This window comes from Muntiacus reevesi, chromosome 18 (genome assembly GCF_963930625.1).
Source record: "Muntiacus reevesi chromosome 18, mMunRee1.1, whole genome shotgun sequence".
Taxonomy (NCBI): domain Eukaryota; kingdom Metazoa; phylum Chordata; class Mammalia; order Artiodactyla; family Cervidae; genus Muntiacus; species Muntiacus reevesi.
Genome location: NC_089266.1, coordinates 46,979,918 through 47,001,745, shown reverse-complemented (window position 1 = coordinate 47,001,745; position 21,828 = coordinate 46,979,918). Strand labels below are relative to the sequence as shown.

At 38.6% G+C, this 21,828-nt stretch overlaps 1 protein-coding gene across 3 annotated transcripts in view; it reads right to left on the bottom strand.

Annotated features, from left to right (window-relative positions):
• Positions 1-21,828, bottom strand: part of AP2B1 (adaptor related protein complex 2 subunit beta 1) — a 110,299-nt gene that overhangs the window by 86,761 nt on the left and 1,710 nt on the right. For all 3 annotated transcript variants that reach the window (XM_065908707.1, XM_065908709.1, XM_065908708.1), the window contains exons 2-5: positions 17,333-17,392; positions 13,058-13,163; positions 9,670-9,805; positions 7,746-7,991 (exon numbers count right to left, since the gene is read on the bottom strand). In XM_065908707.1, coding sequence (XP_065764779.1) covers positions 7,746-7,991; positions 9,670-9,805; positions 13,058-13,163; positions 17,333-17,369 — 525 coding nt within the window. In that variant the 5' untranslated portion in view covers positions 17,370-17,392. The remainder of the gene's footprint in view (positions 1-7,745; positions 7,992-9,669; positions 9,806-13,057; positions 13,164-17,332; positions 17,393-21,828) is intronic.

The window sequence follows — 21,828 nt, the reverse complement described above, 5'->3', positions numbered from 1 at the left end:
TAGTAACAAGAAAGATTAAAAAATTAGACTCAATGAAACTCATTAATTACTTGAGTGGCTTAAGATGTGTTCTAATGAAATGTAAATAAGCACAAAGCCAAAACACTACAAATAAATGTCTACATACATACAAGAGGCACTCCTAAGAGTTAAAAGGCAGAGAGTTACTTAGTCCACAGGACCTAAAATCACACAAATCACACAAAAGAATGCTACAACATGAACAAAACAAAAAGTTTATTATCACACCATTTATCTTCTCCTCTTTTTGAGAATAAGTAATCCTCTGCCAAATTAGAGCCTTGAGATCATTTTAAAAGGGACACTAAGAAATGAACAAGCTGGGATCTTTTGGTACACAACTGAATTACAATATACAACAGATCCAGTTTTCTGGAAGTTGCCAACAAAAACTGCTCTAGTTATATCTTTGAACAATTCTTTTAAGAGTAATTCTGCAGTGGTGTGTTAATTAATATTGTAGATAGACTTAAGCTTCCATCTGTAAATATGCTGCCCTCAAAAACCCCTCAAAAATAAGGTCTGGCTTTAAATATTGTATACAAAAAAAAATTTTTTTTAAATAAAATTGCCACTGAAATATTAACCTTTCTAAAATCATTAAAAACCAGCACCACGATTGCTATAAAGTAAGGAAAAGTTTGTTATATTAAGGGCTTACTCTATATCAGATTCACAGTGAAGTGCTTTGCAAGCCCTCTGTCCTTTATCTTTTACAATGGTCCTATGATAGAAACACTGTTTATAATCTCCATTTTATAGATGAGGCTACTGAGATGTTCAGGAAGACCATCAAGCTAAGAAAGGCAGACCAGGATACAAACCCAAGTCTGAATGATTCCAGAGCCTGAGTTTCAACCCCCACACTATTAATACTGGGAAAGAAAAAAATCATTTCACAGTTACAAAGCACTTTTCTGTTTTGAGAATCCTTGGTAAACAGTGAGTCAACTCTTATCCAAAGTAAGTGGGGAGCGCTTCTAAAGGTACTAGTCTCTGAGAACTCTAAGGACTCAAAGGAGCCACTTGCAGGAAAGGCAGGAGCTTTGGGACATCTGTGAAATGGCTGTCTCATTTTCATGTCATTTCAAATGCCATCTTTAGCAATACAAAACATTTTTCATCACTGTTCTAAGCCCTTTACATGTTCTAATTCAATTAATTCTCACAAGTCTGTGAAGTAAATTCTATTATCATCCTCCTACAAGGGCTGAATTTGTATCTGCCCAAAATTCACATTTGAAGATTTGAAGTCCTAACCTCCAAAAACCTCATGTGACTGTGTTTGGAGATAGGGTCTTTAAAGAGGAAATTAAGTTAAAATGAGGTCATTACAGTGGACCTTAATCCAATATAACTGGTGTCCTTATCAGAAGACTAAATTTGGATAGACAGCTGAGGAGGGAGGATCATATGAAGAGAAGGGAGACGCCCACCCACAGGCCAAGAAGAGAGGCCTCAGAGGGAGAAACCAAGCCTACTGACGCCCTGGACTTGGGCTTCCAGCCTTCAGAGCTGGGAGGAAATAAACATGCTGTGTAAGCCCCAAAAAAGGTGAGTCAACTCTTTATAAGAGGAAGTGGCTGAATGCAATTTGGTATGATGAATTGAATGCTGCAATAGCAAAAGGACATCTGTTTTGAAACAGGTGAAATAAAGTCTGTACTTCAGTTTATAATAATGTACCAAAGTTAATTTCTTAGTTTTGACAAAGGTACCATAATTATATAGTAATATTTTATTATTGAGTAAACCTGTGTGAAGACAAGCATATGAGAAGTTTCTGTATGGTCTTTGAAACTTTAAGTCTAAAAATCTACTCCCCAAAATGAGATTAAAAAAAAATATCCTAAGTTAGAAATAATTTCTAAAATAAAACCTGATTATGATTAAAATTTCTAAGGTGAGAATGCACATAGGAAGATCTTCACAAAGTTTACCATAAAGATAAACAAAAATCGTTTCCTTACTCTGTAAATAAAGACAGAAAAGCACTAAGATCAATTAGTGTGCAGGTGCGCTTCCAACTAGGCAGCTGCCAATGATTCCACTTACTCAACCAAATACAACATTACTTACTAGGGGCATCCAGACAGACTGAACATGTTACCTGCTACATCACTCTTACCCACTGCCTACCAACATACTAATACTCTCCCACATGCCTAAAATTTGACCAGCTCTGAAACTCCTTCATGGACACGGGGCATGAACAGCATTATGCATTTCTAATTTCACTTCTGTGTAATATTCTAAGTTTACAACTCTGTTTATTAATATATGTCTAGGGATAAAAGAAATAATGTAATTAAAGTACTAAACTGAGGTTATTAATAAACAATTTTACACAGCCCACAAGCACAACAAATATATTCTGACAAAAATCCTTCTCAAATTTACAAAGTGATCTAGAGACTTGAGTTTTTCATTATTTACCATCTCAGACTGACAGCAAACCACCACACACTAAGTGAAACTGAAATCGCTCAGTCATGTCTGACTCTTTGCGACCCCGTGCACTGTAGCCCACCAGGCTCCTCCGTCCACAGGATTCTCCAGGCAAGAATACTGGAGTGGGTTGCCAGTTCCTTCTCCAGGGGATCTTCCCAACCCAGGGATCGAACCCAGGTCTCCTGCATTGCAGGCAGACGCTTTAACCTCTGAGCCACCAGGAAGTCACACACTAAAGGCCTAAATAAAAATTACAATAATTAGAAAGCATGTCATGTTAGGTCTATTGCTCAAGAATAGCTGCTGTTCATAAGAAGGAATGAACTTGTGTCAGTTCTAGTGAGGTGGATCAACCTAGACCCTTATACAGTGGGAAGTAAGTCAGAAAGAGAAAAAATAAATATCATATATTAATGCATATATATGAAATCTAGAAAAATGGTACTGACGAACCCCTTTGCAGGGTGGGAATAGAGACTCAGACATAGAGATCAGACTCATGGACAGAGCAGGGGAGAAAGAGGGTGGGACAAATTGAGAGAATAGCACTGAAATATATACATTACCCAAAGAAGGCAATGGCAACCCACTCCAGTACTCTTGCCGGGAAAATCCCATGGACAGAGCAGCCTGGTAGGCTGCAGTCCATGGGGTCGCTAAGAGTCAGACACGACTGAGCATCTTCACTTTCCTGCATTGGAGAAGGAAATGGCAACCCACTCCAGTGTTCTTGCCTGGAGAATCCCAGGGATGGGGGAGCCTCGTGGGCTGCCGTCTATGGGGCCGCAGAGTCGGACACGACTGAAGCGACTTAGCAGCAGCAGCATATACATTACCATATGTAAAACAGATAGCTAACAGGAAGCTGCTGTGTATCACAAGTGCTCAGCTTGGTGCTCTGTGACAACCTAAGAGGGGTGGGATTGGCTGGGAGGTGGGAAGGAGGTTCAAGAGGGAGGAGACATGTGTATATCTATGATTGATTGATGTTGATGTTTGGCAGAAACCAACACAACATTGTAAAGCAATTATCTTCCAATTAAAAATAAATTTTAAAAAATTTCCCCAAAAGAATAGCTACTGTTTATTAAGCATTTACTCTGTTAGGCATTACTTAAATTTTTAAATAAATTATTCCTTCATGTTCAAAATAATCCAGTAAAACAGGCATTATTACCTGCTTTTATTTTTATTTTTCCAGATGAGGCCACTGAAGCTCATTTTAAATAACAGTCTCAAGGCCATGCTTCTAGTAAGCAGCCAAGCCAGGACGCCAAACAGCAACCACTCTGGGCCCTAAATGCTGTGTGCTATTTCCATAACCCAAATTTTCACAACCGTAGCACTAGTGACGTTTCGGGATGGATAACCCTTGGGTGCAGAAGACTCCCTGTGCGCTGCAAGATGTTTAACGTATCCTTGAACCCTACTTACCAGAGGTCAGTAGCAATCTTCCCATCAGCTTTGACAACCAAAGGTGTTTCCCGACACGGCCGCGTACCCCTGGGGAGAATACCGCTACCAGTTGGGAACCGCTGTCACAATCTCACGCGTCTTCTAACTGCTGGCTAGCACATGGTTAAAACACATACTTTTTCTAAGAGGAAAAGTGCTACTTTTCATATGAGAGCTTTCCAGAATAAGTTCAAGTTAAAAGAAGCTGAGGGGAAAAAATAAAGGAGCTGGCAGTTTAACTAGAGCCTTTGCTGAAGGCCATACTGGGCCAAGTTCTGATAGCATGCTGCTTGTGCAGAAAAACCCTCAACAAATGAAAAACATGACTCTGGGGGTATTGTTGTTGTTGTAACTAATCCAGTAGTTTGTACTCTGGCTGAGAGAACAGAGCAATGGAAAAGGGACATTCCCGGGGCAGTTCTCAAGAGTGATGACAGAACTGAGGTGGCTTCCAAGACAAGATCAAAGGGGCTAAGGCATGGAGCCAAAGGATTCAGGAGATCTGAATTCGTAAACAAAAAGCAAAGCACATGTGGTGAGGCTGTCCAGGGAGTCTCAGGGAGCAGATTCCAGTGTAAACATTAACAGAAATTGGAATATCTCAAATGCCTCTGAGAGAGAAAAGAAAAATTGTAGTAAGGAGGGAAAATCCTAATGTGTGGACAAAAAGCTAGAGAAAAGTCACTGTCACCCAAAAGTGTATCTTTCTTGCAAATATCAATTTACAGAGACCAGGACTTTCAAAATTCTGCTATGTGAAGAAATCATGGGAGTTATCTTCCTCTCACCGCAAAGTGCTTCCTCATTCTAAATACATTACTTTCAACAAAATGGACTAATAAAATTGGCCTCTAAAGATAAGTTTAGCTCTAATTCCTCAGAAAAGGTTTTACCATATGAATCTGCAGAGATATCAAAGAGATCAGTACCTTGTAAACTAATATTGTAGTGGAAATTCCCTGGAGGTCTAGTGGTTTGGACTCCATGCTCTCACTGCCAAGGGCCAGTGTTCAATCCCTGGTTAGGGAACCAAGTACGTGGTGATGGTACAGTGATGCACAGCTGCCTTCCTGGTCAGGGAACTAAGATCCACAAGCAAGGCTCCATCCACCAAAAAGTCATCAGATTTTAACTGACATTTTACCCTCTGATTTCAAAGTCATTTCTCCAGAGGTACGGGTGCTTTCACATCTAGGATGCCCTTCTAAAGTGAGCTGTAAGAAAACTACTCAGGTAGAACCAGGAAGCATCAATTCCTTCTGCAAGTGGTTCTGAGAGTTGCCGGTGCAGTGCTGCCACCATGTGGGGCAACTTCTGAAAAAGTGGAACAAAATTCTCCCTCAAGAGCAGTAAAACTGGACTCATACCTATCATGGGAATAAGAGGGTTCAGAAGATTTCCTTATTAAAACAGTCGTCAGATAATTAACGCCTTTATTTGTTCAAAATTTTAACCATTTTCGGAAAATCAAAGTCCTAAATATGTACGTGCATATATGTATTTAAATTATATCATGCCTATACACACCCATGGAGGCAGTAACCACTGATGGGTATTGGGGCTCAGAACCAGGTTAGAATTCTGGCCACAGTACCACTAGCTGAGTGACGCTGCGATTATTCTTTAGCTTCTCCAAGTGAGAGTCCCTTGGTGGAAGGAGATCCAACCAGTTCATCCTAAAAGAGATCAGTCCTGGGCGTTCATTGGTAGGACTGATGTTGAAGCTGAAACTCCAATACTCTGGCCACCTGATATGAAGAGCTGACTCATTTGAAAAGATCCTGATGCTGGGAAAGATTGAGGGCAGGAAGAGAAGGGTTTGACAGAGGATGAGATGGTTGGATGGCATCACCGACTCAATGGACATGGGTTTGGGTAGACCCTGGGAGTTGGTCATGGACAGGGAGGCCTGGCGTGCTGCAGTTCATGGGGTCGCAAAGAGTCGGGACACGACTGAGTGACAAGTATACACTACCTGATCTCTATCACAGAAAAACCTCTAATTCAGAATAACTTCTAATTCAGAAGACAGAACTACTAAAAAAAAAAAACACTTTAAGTAAAAGCACCTATCACTACACCTGACACAGAATGCACTTTCCTTTTATTTTTTTAAATTACTCATTTACTGGCTGCGCTGGGTCTTCTGTTGCTGTGCACAAGGGCTTTCTTCAGCTGCTGTGAGTGCAGTGGGGGCTTCTCTGATTGCAGAGCACGGGCTCTAGGCATGAGGGCTCAGCTGTGGCGCAAGGGCTCAGTTGCTCCACGGCAAACGGGATTTTCTCAGATCAGACATCGAACCCCTGCACTGCTAGGCAGATTCCCAACCGGTGGACCATCCGAGAAGCCTCTCTTTTTCTTAATGGTATTAGGAAGGTCATCATTAGCCTTAGGACCTTCTCAGATGTTTGAGTTACTATACCTTCTACCACTAGACACGGGAATTTACTTCACATTCTTACACTCATTCATTTCTTATCAGCAGCATTTGACCCAACTGATAAAAGGGACAACCAGCAGTCTAAAAACAGCAGTAATACTTCTGGCAAAAAAAACAGGACATACAGTTGAAATGAAAAGTATGGGTTCAAGAACAAAAGTAGGCATGGGGATATATATGTGTTTATCTTAGTCCAAGCTTTTCAGTTCTTCACTAAAATAACAGGAATGAAGAGCTCAAACAAATGATTTAATGTTTGTAAAATAAGGTCAAGGAGTTCCAACCAGTCCACCGTAAAGGAAATCAGTCCAGAATATTCACTGGAAGGACTGACGCTGAAGCTCCAACACTGTGGCCACCTGATGCGAAGAACTGACTCATCTGAAAAGACCCTGATACTGGGAAAGATTGAAGGCAGGAAGAGAAGGGGATGAGAGAGGATGAGAGTTGGATGGCATCATCGAATCAATGGACATGAGTCTGAGTAAACTCTGGGAGTTGGTGATGGACAGGGAGGCCTGGCGTGCTGCAGTTCATGGCATTACAAAGAGTCAGACATGACTGAGCGACTCAACTGGACTGAGAATAAGGCGGGGAGAGAGGTATTCCACCCTCAAGCCTGCACAGGTAGAGTGGGCACCTGAGAATGCAGAATGCCTCCTTAAATTCTGCCTCCTGGGCACCTTCTTAACAAGATGTCAAACAAAGGAAATAAGAAAAATTTCCTATTTAGAGGGCAGCAGGGTCCAACAATTTAACCCTAATGCTAACACCTGTTCTAGGAAAATCTTCAAGAAAGATACAATAAAACATAAGGCATTCCTGAAACAGTTTCTCACAATTCTACTAAGTAACCTTAAATTTTCTCTAAAAGTTTTCTCAAAGATCCTTGTGAAAATCTCCTCAAATCATCTCAATTTGTTGTATAAAAACAGGTTAAGATTATTAAAGGTTAATAATACACATTAAATTCAGACACCCATTCATGTGTGACATTTTAAAGTTACCCATAGGTAAGTAGGGGGTAGGAGAAGAAAACAGGTAAAATAAACTAGCATGTATTAATAATTACTGAACCTGGTGATGGTAACTGAGCTCATTTTTTATTTACTCATTTAGTAACTCTAATTTTGAAGATGTTTGAAAATTCCTATAATGAAAAGTATAAATAAATAAATGACATACATATACTATTTATATATTAGGACTTGGTTTTTAGCTCAGTAGGGTATGAGACAGACAATCTTTGGGTCCCATGAAAGTCATGCTTCACATAGCTAACCTATGGCTCAATGTCCCAAAGATTTATTTTAAACATGCTTTTTAAAGAGACCCATTTTAAATACTGCTCTCTCATAAGAAAATGGAAATACATTACCATTGGATTTGAATCTGCTATGAGATCCCGCAGAGAATCCAGAAATCCCTGATCTTCCACCATCTGGGCATTGATGTCATGGAGTTTTGCCACACAGACTGCTGCTGTCTTCCGGACATAGGGATCTTCATCCTTTAAGCACTTGCGGAGGGGCTCACAAAGATACTCTGTAATCTTGTCCACCCGGATGCACCCCATGGTTCTGACTGCCAAAGCTCGAATCAGAGGATTGGGATCTTCACAGTCCTACAGACAACAATCATTGACAACTACTGGTATACATGGGGTCTAAAATAGAACAGTCTGACTTCTATAAGCCACAAAAGAATATTTAACTAATGTAGGTTTCCAGTTATATTCTACATCTACATTTTCCAAGTACAAAATTTAGTTGCCTATTCAAAGAGTTTAGGCTAGGAAATCATTTAACTGTTTCATATATACAATGAAGACATGCCCTGTAGGATTCATTCCAGAGCTGGGCAGAAATTTAGATAGCTGGTGTTACTATCCTCATGGCCATTAGTGGACCTGCTCTAAAAAGAGAAAAGGGCTTTGGGCTTGTATTCTGGTACAGGAAAAAAATCAGAAACTGGAAAGATGGGTCCCACTCCACAAATATCAACCAAGGAGAAAAGAGGGCTGGATATATCTGGGGCCTACAGCCAAGAAAACAAAGGAGATTCCAGAAGCTCATCTGGGTCCCCCAGAAGTTCCTTAAGTGAAGAGAAGTAGCAGAAAGATCTGCTGAAATTCTGATTAACATACATTCTCCTTTCCTAGCAAGTGCCTCCAATATTGTACATATATTAATAGAACGCTTACCATGAAGGAATACCCCTTAAATTGCCCTGTATTTAAAAATTTCTTTAAACTTTATAAACCTATGCACAAGCTAACTTTCAAAAAATGTACACTAAATTACTTCCAATGATATCATCCATCTATGAATCACCAAACAGAATGAAATGTTATTTTGATTCTGTACATTTTTTAGTTAAACACAGAAAAAAAAAATTCCATGAGAAGAAAGCATGTTTATTTTTTCAAAACAATTTAATAGCAGCTAATTTTAGAAATGCCATCTGATTTTTGCTTCTAACGTACACAGAATTCCAGACAGAGGAAAAAACAGTAAGTAAACAAAACAAAAAAATTCCAATCTCTAATAGAGACAACTTTATTATTATGTTCATCATATCTAATCATATGAGAATTTTAACTGGATATACAATAGCATTAAGGACTTTCTTTGATGCTCAGTTGCTTAAATGATTTTTCATCCTTAGAATGTTTGGAATTTACTTTAAAATTATCCAGTAGGAGAGGACATGGGGGTCAGGAAAGCATGTATGGAGAATATAAGTTAAACAAGACTGGTCATAGGTTGGTAACTATTGAAACTATAAGGTAGGTATTTAGGAACTTACTACACTATTTCCTTTACTTGAGTATGTTTGAAAATTTCCATAACAACAACAAAAAAAGTTAATCATACTTATTAAAACAAAATTAAAAGGCAGCTTCTATAGTTTCCACTACTTCTGAAACACAAGCATAATTTCTACAAAGATAAATAGGTAAGGCCCCAGGTCACTGACACTACAATGGTATGCCCAACCTCTGTCTGCCACAGAAGGTTAAGAGTGACATTTCACCTGGCTTTCTTCTCCCATCTGGCAAGGATGTAACGAGCCCAGCTTACAGAAGGCTCACCATATGGTCTAAACTGGATGACAAATGCCAGCACACAGGATGCTTAAATCATGGACATTCCTACTCGTTGCCAATACTTCTCTAGAAGCCCTCTTTTGGAACAGAGGTTGCTTATTTGCAATGCAGACGCTAAGAATATCAAGAGACACTTCTTAAAAGGCTTTCTGAGACAGAAGAAACTGTTTTTGAGTCCCTGAGAAAAAGTTACCTTCACAAAGCTGTTGACAGCCATGATGGCCATGTCTGGCTGACTCTTGGCATAGTTCATCAAGTAGAGATACACAAGCTTCTTCAGTTCCAGATTGTCCGTCTGCATACAGTTCACTACATCTGGAAAGAGAGAGCTAAGAAGAGAGAAAGGGAAAGTGAACTGATGTTGGTGCCAAGATGTCGGATAGAACACAAAGAAAAAGCCTTAATTTAAAAAGTAATCTGATGAGAGGATGAATGCAGTGATAATAATCACAGAAATGAATTACTAAAGAAACTACAGTAATGGTCTCAAGAAGATACTGAAAACTAGATTTTTAAAAAACCTTTCACTTTGAAAATTTTCAAAGTGGAGACAGCAGTTTAATGCACCTGATGCATCCATCACCCAGCTGTAAATATTGATACATACCTGATCTTGTTTCATATACAACCTCAACCCACTTTCCCTCCCCCAGTCCCTACCCCATCTAATTGCTCTAAACCATTTCTAAACAAATCCTAGACATACACCTTAGTGTATCTCTTTACAAATTTTTTTAAAAATCACTATGTCACCAAAAACAGTTAACAGTATTCTTCATACCAATTCTTTGCAGTTTCAAAGCACTACAGTTGCTATGCTTTTCAATGTGCATATTCTTCCATCTCTAACCAGTGGGAACTTATGTGGCTGGTGTCCTTATAAATAACAGTTCCCAGATAAGGCCTTTGTTCAAAATTTTAACCTTTTCAGAAAACAAAACAGTCCTGAGCATGTGTGTGTATGCATGTTCAGTCTTTCAGTCATGTCCAACTCTTTGTGACTCTATGACTACAGCCCACCAGGCTCCTCCGTTCATGGGATTCTGCAGACAAAAATACTGGCGTGGGTAGCCATTTCCTTCTCCAGGGGATCTTCCCAACCCAGGGATTGAACCTGAATCTTTTGCATCTCCTGCATCAACAGGTGGATTCTTTACCAGATGAGCCAGAAGGGAAGCCCATGTGTATGCATATACAGATTTAAACTCTATTATATACATACACCCATGAAAGCAGAAACCAGTAATGGGTACTGGGACCCAAAACTAGGTTAGAATCCTGGCTACATTACCACTAGCTGTATGAGTTTGGGATTATTCTTTAGTCCTCTGAGCATACCTTTCTTGATCTCTAACATGGAATAACTTATAATTCAGAATAACCTTTAGTTCAGAGGATATAAGAACTATTAAAGAAAAAACAACTGTTAACTAAAATCATCTATCACCATGCCTGACACAATACACTTAAATTTGATTCTCCCTTTTCTTAATGACATCAGAAGGTCATCATTAGCCTTAGAACCTTCTCAGATGTTTGTGTTAAAACAACATTCCACCACTAGATGCTGGAATTTACTTGACATTCTTGCACTCATCCACTTCTTATCAGCAGCATTTGACTCAACTGATAAAAAGAAAATAAATGTGCTTCATATTAACATAAATATTTTATAAAGTAAAACTCTATTTCACTTTTTTAAAAAAATTAAGATGACAATGTTTTAATTTCTGCAAATCTCTTTAATGTCTAGTTTACGCAAAAACTGAGTCCCAATCTCAGGGTCATGGGTTCAAGCCCCATGTTGGGCGTGGCTTTGGGCTTCCCTGGTGACTCAGACAGTAAAAATCTGCCTGTAATACAGGAGATCCCTGGGTCGGGAAGATGCCTTAAAGAAGGCAATGACAACCTACTCCAGTATTCTTGCCTAGGAAATCCTATGGACAGAGAGCTGCAGTCCATGGGGTTGCAGAGAGTCAAACACAACTGAGTGACTAACACTTTCACTCACTTTTCACTTTCACTTAAGCAAAAATAGCTGGATTCTCACATCTGCTCCTGCATTCAACCCGCTGTAGAAAATGTTGTTTTAACTGAAGTATTAAGAAGAAAACACATCTTCATACACATACATAAATTGCAAAATGGAGTATTTTAATAGCTTTTTCACATAACTGGGTGTTCTTCTTTGACACATTAAAGCCAGACAAACGATCGTTTTTCTTTTGTCTTTTTTTAGTCCACAAATCATAGTTTCTTAAAAGTGCAACCTGGAATCTGAAACCATACTGATAAACTTTCTGTACTCAATTGAATTAAAATCCATTCATTTAGCATTTATTTTGACTGGATCTTTTACCCATGCATAATTTTATGATATATGCACTGGTTATTTGGAAAACACTGGTTCAATGAGTTATGCAGGTCATCTCTAGGTTGTCATATTTCATTATATAGCACCAAATAATCACATTCATTAATTTCACCACCAATCTCATCAGAAAAATCTCTAAGTATCGGAAACTATCAAGCTCATGATGGGAGCCACAAGTTTTCCAACACTCTAATTTTTAAAGTCGAAGTGTATCTACCATCAAATTTTTTCCCTTGAAGTGACAGGTTCACTTTGTTCATTTTTTTATAAAATGTCTCCCAAATATTAAAATTGATTAACTATAATTTTGTCTGTCAATCATAATTTCACATAGAATGGTATTCCCAAGTCAAACAACTGTGCAAGGGCTTTTTTTCAAATCAACCAACACACTCTGCTATGCAGAAGTACTTTATGCAAATTCCTGTTTCATCACACAGAATATCAAAAAGACCTGAACTCAGATTCAAGTTTTACTGAAATAAATTTGTAGTGCTTCATGAAGGACAGTCCTAAGTGAAACTGTCCTTTTTTCCTCCAAGCACATGGTGGTGAAGGAAACAGTGACTACTGTTATGGTCTGGCACACTGCCTTAATTCAGAATACGGCACTAGCCGTGCAAATATCAACACATTGAAAGGGGCAAATAAGACCTAAGTATTATTACAAGAATAGCTTTGACCTCATGGAATTAATGGAAAGGATCTCAGGAATTCTCAGGGGCCTACAGACTATCTTTACTTATTTCCAAATGGTCCTGCTAAACTACAGGGGAAAAAGAGGGAGGAAAAAAAAATAGACCATTTGGACTTTATTACCATTGATTTTCATTTTGAATTCAGCAACTCAATGCAGAGTTGTACAGTTGAGGCACTGGCATGAGCCAATTAAACTATACATGGGCTTCTGCTCCTCTGTATATTTTTATCATCTTCTAAAACTACCTTAGCAACAGATTTGTAATTGTGCCAGCTCTCAGGAGGTTTTATGCTCGATCTATATGCAAATGAAATCAAACTGGCTTCCCTCTTTTAAAAACACCACACTTGGTCACAGAGTTAATATAAAATCAACTACACTTCCTAATGTTTTCAGTGGGACAAACTAGTTCATATACACTCTTATCATAATAGCCTTAAATGAAAAGCAGTAAAAGCCTCTAGAGTAAGAGTCTAAAGTGAGCAAGGCAGAAAAGGTCACCCTTACCTAACATCCTTCCCCACAGTCATAGCAGCAATCACTTTCTTCACAGCCTCCTTCCTCTTTTCTTTCTTTTCATTGTTGAGTTCAGCCTTTAATTCAAAGATTTCTCCTAGAAGAGAACAAACAGATGAGGTCCCAGGGTCAGAAAATTAGAGCATAACACTGCACTATGTAAAATAACACCACAACAGCTAACTAGAGGCAAGGCTGCAACTGAAACAAGATTTTTAAAAAAGCAAAGATGTGAAATCTTTCTACAAAGGGGACAGAATGGCATCTGAGGGATGATCTCGCATCAGAATTTCCAAGTCCTGAGGAAAAAATAAATGTAGGCAGGAAACAAGTTCACAAACCCATGTTTTCAAACCAGAAGATACTTTTCATTCACTACTCTCAACTCCACAAAGTGAGGACCCAAGGTCACAGGGCTAGCGAGTAACAGAACTGGCCTGAGAACTATTTCTCCCAACTTTTTTAACTTAAGAATTTTCCAACATTGTCTACACATTCTTACCTGGGAAGGATCTAAAAATATCAATGCTCAGGCTCCCTTCTGAATCAAGTAAATCAGACTTTCAGACAGTAAAACTCCTACATTCATATTTTTTAGTTTCCCCAAGTGATTCTAACGTACAGGGTTGAAAGTCACTGTTCTAATCAGTACTTTAAGATATCAATGGGATTTAAAGCCGTATCCTGTTCAATCAAGCTAACAACAGAAATAATCATCCTGAAGCTTCAAGAATGGTACAAACCAGTCATTTCTAAATGTACAATCTTCAGCGACTGCTCAAGCTCTGCACTGTGAAATGCCAGGGCTGTCACTACTATTTTAAGGCCTAGGCTCACCTACCTTAAGAAAGCTGGAGCTGAAACAAGAAGGTAACAACTCTCAACTGGTTTTAAAAGAAAGAAAATATACTACAACATTACAAAAAAGAAGCTGACTATTGCCACTTCCACTTCCCACCTAGCGTACTGCCTCATTTTCTTCCACTGTTCTTGACATTCATTTCAGCCTCTCTCACCAGTATAATAATACTGGGGGCAGCAAACGATGTGATCTGCTGAAGCCTCTAAATGAGAAGGATGAAACCAGTAAGCAGCACAGAAGATAAGCACTAAAAAAACTTGTTATATCAAGATATATTGCCAACAAAGCAAATAAATTTTGACAAAAATTGCCCCTTTCCTTGACAGCTGCTATAGAAATAGCACAGACAGAAAAGCCGGGCCCTTGAAAGAGTCATTCTCCTCTCCTCCAAGTCCTCTGCTGCCGAATCCAGCTCTCAGGGTTCCTCCCATCACTCACTTCTGGGGAAAGTAAAGAACAAGCAGCAGGGTTTCAGAAAATCTGAATGTGAATAGCAGCAGGAGTCGAAGAATCAAAACAGGATGTAACAGAAATTATTCCAACTCCAACAGCATAAATTTAAAGAGTATGTTCCATGGCAGTTCTGGTGGGTGTTACAGGAAGTAAAAGGAACACAATCTATCCATTTTTTAAAATGTGGTATTTACTCAGTCGTGATTCATCTTAAGTCTCAAACTTGTACAAAAATCCCTGAAATTAAAAAAAGGTTATCAGGACCCATCATAAGAGAAGGTTTGAAGGATTAGGTGAGTTTTTAAATTATATCTTTTTGCATCATTATACACAACATCTGGGTTTCCCTTGTGGCTCAGCTGGTAAAGAACCTGACCGCATTGTGGGAGACCTGGGTTCGATCCCTGGGTTAGGAAGATCCCCTGGAGAAGGGAAAGGCTACCCACTCCAGTATTCTGGCCTGGAGAATTCCATGCACTGAGGGGTCGCAAGGAGTCAACATGAGTGAGCGACTTTCACTTTGACTTCACACAATATCTAGGTCATCAAAGCACACAAAATGTTAACAGAAAAAATAAATACATTTCAGAATGGTAAGAGAATCAGAAATAAAGCTGAAAATGAATGACCGGGGCTAAAGGATTTTCTAAGGTGTAAGCAATATAAACAGGAAGAAGCTGGGTGGAGCCGAGGGGCACTGAGTGAGGCAAGGTATCTCATACATACTACCGCTTTATTAAATTCTTCTCTTTCCCCCTTCCTTCCCCCCTTCATCAACTCTACCAAGCAGCTAGCAATAGCTCTCAATCTCAGCTAAACACTGGAAAAATCTGGGGAGCTTTTAAAAATCCCATCAAAGTCATATCCCAGACCAAAGAAATCAGGACATGTGCAGGGGAGGACTGGACACCACCTCCTCTCTCTCACTGGGCAATTCCAATGTGTCGGCAAGGTTGAAAGCCATGGACTATAGCAGCTGATGTAATAAGTAGTGTTCTATGGTGTTTTCTGTAGTATAGTGGAAGAGCCTGTTTAGCCTTAATTAACTCCAAATGACATAACAAATGACGAATATGCTTGGGCTTTCTAGACAACTTTCTGGTGCTCCAGGCACTAAACCTGCCCTCCCATTTTTTCTTTTGAAATCATTTTAATCATACAGAAAATCTGTAAAACTCCCCAGTTCCTAATGTTACCCCACATTTGCTTTATCATACACTTCTTTATATATTTATACATTTTTTTCTGATTCATTCAACAAACTGTAGACATCACGTCTCTTTAGTCCTAAATTATATCAGTGTGTAATTTCTAAGAACAAGGAATTACGTTGCATAACCGTAATACAATGATGAAAATCGGGAAATGTAACACTAATACACTATCTAATCTATATAGACTTAATGATCTTGATAATGTCCTCTGCAGTAATTTTACCCCATCCCCCTCGGGCCAGAACCCAATTCAGGATCATGCGTTACACTTACTGTCACGTCTCAGCACCCTTTAAACTGAAACAGCTGGTCAGCCTTTGTCTTTCATTATAAAGACATTTTTAAAAAGCACAGGACAGTCATTTTAAAGAACACCCTCAGTTGTCATGGGTATTTTCTCATAATTACACTGAGGTTATGCATTTTGGCAGCTGTAATTAATAAATAAAGGTATGTGCCTCTCTGTGCATCACATCATTTTTCTCTTTAACAAAAAAGAGGTCATGCAAAACAATGCATGAGTGCAAGGATAAGAAAATATCAAGTTTCCATGCAGTGTTTTGTATCATCTCTTTTTTGTGGTTAAAATTTTTTTCAATCATATGTACTAATATATGCACAGAAAAGATTAAGGATACACATCAACTTCCCATCAGAAACAGGAATATAAAGAGAACTTTTATTTTTACTTTTTATTGCTATATTGCTTTTATAAAACTCATTATAAAATATTTATTTCCAAGGATAAAATAAAAGAATCTGGTGCAGCCACTATGAAAAACAGTATGCAAGTTCCTTAAAAAACTGTAATCACCATATGATCCAACAATCCCACTCCTAGGCATATATCCAGAGAAAATTCTAATTTGAAAAGATACATGCACGCCAATGTTCACAGCAGCACTGTTTACAATAGCCAAGACATGGCAGCAGCCTAGATGTCCATCAACAGATGAAAGGATAAAGAAAATGCGACTTATACATACTATGGAATATTACTCAGCCATAAAAAAGAATGAAATATTGCCATTTGCAGCAACATGGATAGACCTAGAGATTACCATAGTAAGTGAAATTAAATCACACAGAGAAAGACAAATATATGATATCACTTATATGTGGAATCTAAAAAAAAAAAAGATACAAATGGACTTATTTACAAAACAAACTTATGGTTATCAAAGCAGAGGGGAAGAGTGGGGGGGAGATAAATTAGGACCTTGGGATTAGGAGATACACACTACTATATATTAAATAGACAAACAACAAGGTCCTATTGAGCAGCACAGGGAACTCTATTCAATATCTTATAATAACCTATAATAGGAAAAAATCTGAAAAAGAATACACACACACAAACACACAACTGAATTACTCTTGCTGTACACCAGAAACGAACACAACATTGTAAGCCAACTACACTTCCATTTTTTTAAAAAAGAAAATAAATGCTCTTCTTTCTCTTTTACCTTCCTCAGACCTATCAATTTTCAGTGGATCAATCTTGGATCTCTTCCTTTCACTAAAACCTTTAAGTCAGTATTACAGTTATATCTTTAAAAACCTATACTCTAAAAATCTGTTCAATACACCTTTCTGTAGAAGCAGCAGATTCCCTACGAGATGGTCCAAGACATGCATCTCTGAAGAGATCAGCAGCGTTCTATCTGAAGCAATCTTACACCATCACTTTTGAAGAATCTTCAAAAAAGGCTTTAATCGAGTTCTCATGCTTACCCTTTTTATTGGTTGTGAAGTACTTGGAGTCAGTCATGGTTTTGGATCTTTAATGTGCACCTAGAGCAAGAGAAAATACCTTTATCTGAGTTATTTAGGTCCAGCAAAGGCTTCAACCACTTTTAAGAACATTTATATACGAGAATATCTAAATTCCACAACGAGTCTCTTCATCCTTACCACCATCATGGGTGATCCAAAGGGATGCAAGGATAGTTAAGAATGAAATTCTTGTGTCAAAAAGCTAATTGGAGCAAACTCCAAAGGCCTAATGGAAGAGAGTGAAAATCTGAACCTATCATGGCTTTATGATTTTATCCACAATTATCTCCTCAGAGCCTCCACGACCTAAAGCTAGATCTTTCTGTAATACTTAAGACAAAGTTTGTTTTGAAAGATCTCCCTATTACTTTCTATTAAGGCAAATCTGACTTACTCCCAGTCTCTTAGAAGCACAGAAAAACTGAAAGAGAAAATAATTCCATCAATCTATTCACCATCACATGTATCAGTAAAAGGAGTCTCTTTCAGAAAAAAAAAAAAGGTCTAAATTAGTAGAGTAATATTCTTTCATGACAAACATCTAGAGAGACCTTAAAAAACATATTTCCAACAACTATAATTACCCCCAAAAGTATTCCGCAAAAGAAATTATATCAGTTTACACTTAAAAACAATGCAAAGAACTGAGATATCTGTTTAGCTACATTGAGTACAAAAAAGAATCAGAACTGATATTAAAACTTAAAAGAACATGGGTGCCAGCTTTAACTTTACCTTTTCCCTTCCAATTTCCAGAACTGATTCAGCTGACATAAGGCTCCACTGGTAAAACAACACCAGCACAGACTAATCACATTTCTCCCCAAATAATGAAACACTGTTTTCTGATTTGAGAAATTCTAAAGACTTTGTCCAATGTACTTGACTTCTTCAAATACATTAAATCTCCCTTTTAATAATATTCCTTCTGCACTTAAAAAAAGGTATCTTTTTTACCACCATTATTAGCACTACTTATCACCAAATTTAGGACAGATGCCCCAGTACCTGCTCATTACTTTTAGGTCAAAACATCAGTGATAACACATTTGGCAAATTTGAGTGACCACATCTTTACAAACAATGGTACTTATGTATCTGAGAGAAAAGACCTAAGCACTAAACAAATCAATGTAATTAAGGAAAAAAGAGCCACAAAATCATGTAGCGACAAGAGTTTGGCTCAACTTTGTTCTCTAAAATGTACTACTTGGGTAATTTAAGAGAAATTAGACTCATCTGCTATCTTTCCAAGCAGCTACTTAAAATTTATAATCCGGATCCTTCTATACAATAGTGCTTTAGGTTGTACCAGAATTTCACTGAATTTACTGAATTAAAAGAAGTGAGCTAGAACTCACATAAATCATAGAAAACAGAAATTTCTGCTTTCAGCATATTTGTTACAATTTAAAGTGAATCTGTAACAAAGACTTGCCTTATGTAATATTTTCATAATGCCTTTCTAGCAAAAATTCAAAGAATGTTATAATCATTTAATCCATTCACAATGTAAACTAAATGTGAAGTGGGCAAACTGAAGAAAGGAGTCCTTCACATAGAAGACTTGGAACAAATCTGAAGCTACTATCTAAGAATTTACACATGGCATTGCACTGTGTGCTCAGTGTCTGACTCTTTGAAATCCCATGGACTGTAGCTCTTCCGGCTCCTTTGTCCATGGGATTTTCCCTGCAAGAACACTCGAGTGGGCTGCTATTTCCTCCTCCAGGGGATCTTGCTGACACAGGGACTGAACCTGTGTCTCCCACAACTGCAGGTGGATTCCTTACCACTGAGCCGCCTGGAAAGCCCAAGAACCTACATACACAAAGAGAAAAACCAGTACACAGAAATGGCTGCTAGAGCCTGACAGGAGGGCCATAGCTCAAGGCCATTATGGTCTCTCCAGGATGTGATTAAGCCACTCTAAATCCTATGGGGTCACCAAAGCTTAAAACTTGCTCAAGATTTAAAAACAAAAGCTGCTTGGAATGTTTCATTGTTTCTTTGAAAAAGGGCCCCCAAATTGTTTTGTTTCCTAAAGCATTGACACATTCACGCATATTAAATTCCTAACAAATTTTCAGCACAATCTATTACACATTAAATTAACCTAGCCTCAAATCCTACCTTTAATAGTGACTTACACAATTTCATTACCTCCCCTAACAATCTTTATCACTGAGGAAGAGATTTCTGTCCTATCCATTGTGAGCACCAAGTGTTCTTAACTAGGGAATAATGTACCCAACCACTTCAGGGAAGAGGAGAAAGTCAAGTACATAATCTTAGAAACTAAATTAAAATCCCTGCTTTTAAAGAGAAGGGAAAAACTTACCACTCTCTTCCTTCACTCTGTCCTACACAATAGTAATGTAATATCCCTTACAGCTACCAGCAGAGAAACATTTTATCATGTTAGCTCTTGCCTTCAGAGAAGGCAATGGCACCCCACTCCAGTACTCTTGCCTGGAAAATCCCATGGACGGAGGAGCCTGGTAGGCTGCAGTCCATGGGGTCACTAAGAGTAGGACAGGACTGAGAGTCTTCACTTTCACTTTTCACTTTCATGCACTGGAGAAGGAAATGGCAACCCACTCCAGTGTTCTTGCCTGGAAAATCCCAGGGATGGGGGGAGTCTCGTGGGCTGCCGTCTATGGGGTCGCACAGAGTCGGACACGACTGAAGTGACTTAGCAGCAGCAGCTCTTGCCTTAAGCCAAAGAAACTCAAAAAAAAAAAAAAAAAACTAAAACTCAACAAAAATAAAAAGGCGGACTTGCACAATACTGTGAATGTACTAAATGCCACCAAACGGTTCACTTAAAAATGGTTAATTTTTTTAAAAATGGTTAATTTTATGTGAATTTCACCTCAAGAGATGCATATGCATATATTTTTAAATGAGACACTTAATCACATGCCAGAGATGAACACAGATTCTCTAAAACATAGGATGGTGAAAACTGCTGACTGTTTTAGAACCCACCCCCCGCCCCCTCCAAAAAGGCAGCCAAGATAAAGATAGAACTCAAAGAATAAAGCAAGTATTTGCTGAAAAGTCTCAAAAATCTAGCCTGGATGGGAGCGGAGTTTGGGGGAGAATGGATACATGCATGTGTATGGCTGAGTGGCTCTGCTGACTGAAACTAATATTGTTAATTGGCTACACTCTAATTTAAAAAAAAAAAAATCAAGTTCTTCTGGGGAGTGGGAGAGAAGTTATTCCTCAGGAGAGTTCCAGGGAAAAGCAAAGCCAACATGGAATTGGAACTCACACTACCTTTTTACCAGATCAAACAAGACAAGTCATCCATCTGCTGCTCTACAGGCTTGAGGTATGGCCTCAGGACATTGTTTTAAAAAATAAATAAGGCTGATAGAGTCAAAAGCACAATTTCTCTAACTTTCCTAGCCCAGAGTGTGATGTCACTGCATTTCAGAAAAGGCCTCTCTGTACAGGATTACACATCTAGATTTAACATAACCTAGTTTCTACTAAATACAGGCTGTGACAGTTTTCCCTTCTCAACTATTCCTCCTTCCTTCTGGTGCCCCTAAAGAGAATAAGGCCAGAAAAAAATTAATAGGGGGTCTTAATTTCAAACGGCTCTCTGGAAAATAAAAGCTAATTTAGAGTTGGTGAGGCCACTAAATCCACTCTCTTCACATAAGTTGGACTTTACACAGCTGGTGCCCATAGGGAAAAAGGGAACAGAGTTAACCAAATTATAAAGTGGACAGGTCATTCTAGTCATCTCTCACTACAAGCATAAGGATGAGAAGTGCTAACTAGATATTTCAATAACGCATCTTCATGTATCATTTACTGCATACGAAATTACAACAGATAACTCATTACAACAGACACACCTATCATTTCCATTTAAAAATGACTACAAGGTACTCTAATATCATACAGTAAGAAAAAAGGTCAAAAGTTTTACATCCAATTCTTAATTGAAATAAACTATGGAAAACTTACGCCTGGAAGGAGAGAAAGAAGGAAGAAAGGAAAATGTGTCCTACCTAATTTGTTCCTTGTTTAGCTTGATTCAGAACTGGGCCTAAAATGTAATATTTTAAAATACAGGTAGAAAGCTGAGAGCCGAAGAATTGATGCTTTTGAATTGTGGTGTTGGAGAAGACTCTTGACAGTCCCTTGGACTGCAGGGAGACCCAACCAGTCCATCCTAAAGGAAATCAGTCCTGAATATTCATTGGAAGGACTGATGTTGAAGCTGAAACTCCTATACTCTGGCCACCTGATGCGAAGAGCTGACTCATTTGAAAAGACCTTGATGCTGGGAAAGACTGAGGGCAGGAGGAGAAGGGGACAACAGAGGAAGAGATGGTTGGATGGCATCACCGATTCAATGGACATGAGTTTGAGTCAACTCTGGGAGTTGGTGATGGACAGGGAGGCCTGGTGTGCTGCAGTCCATGGGGTGG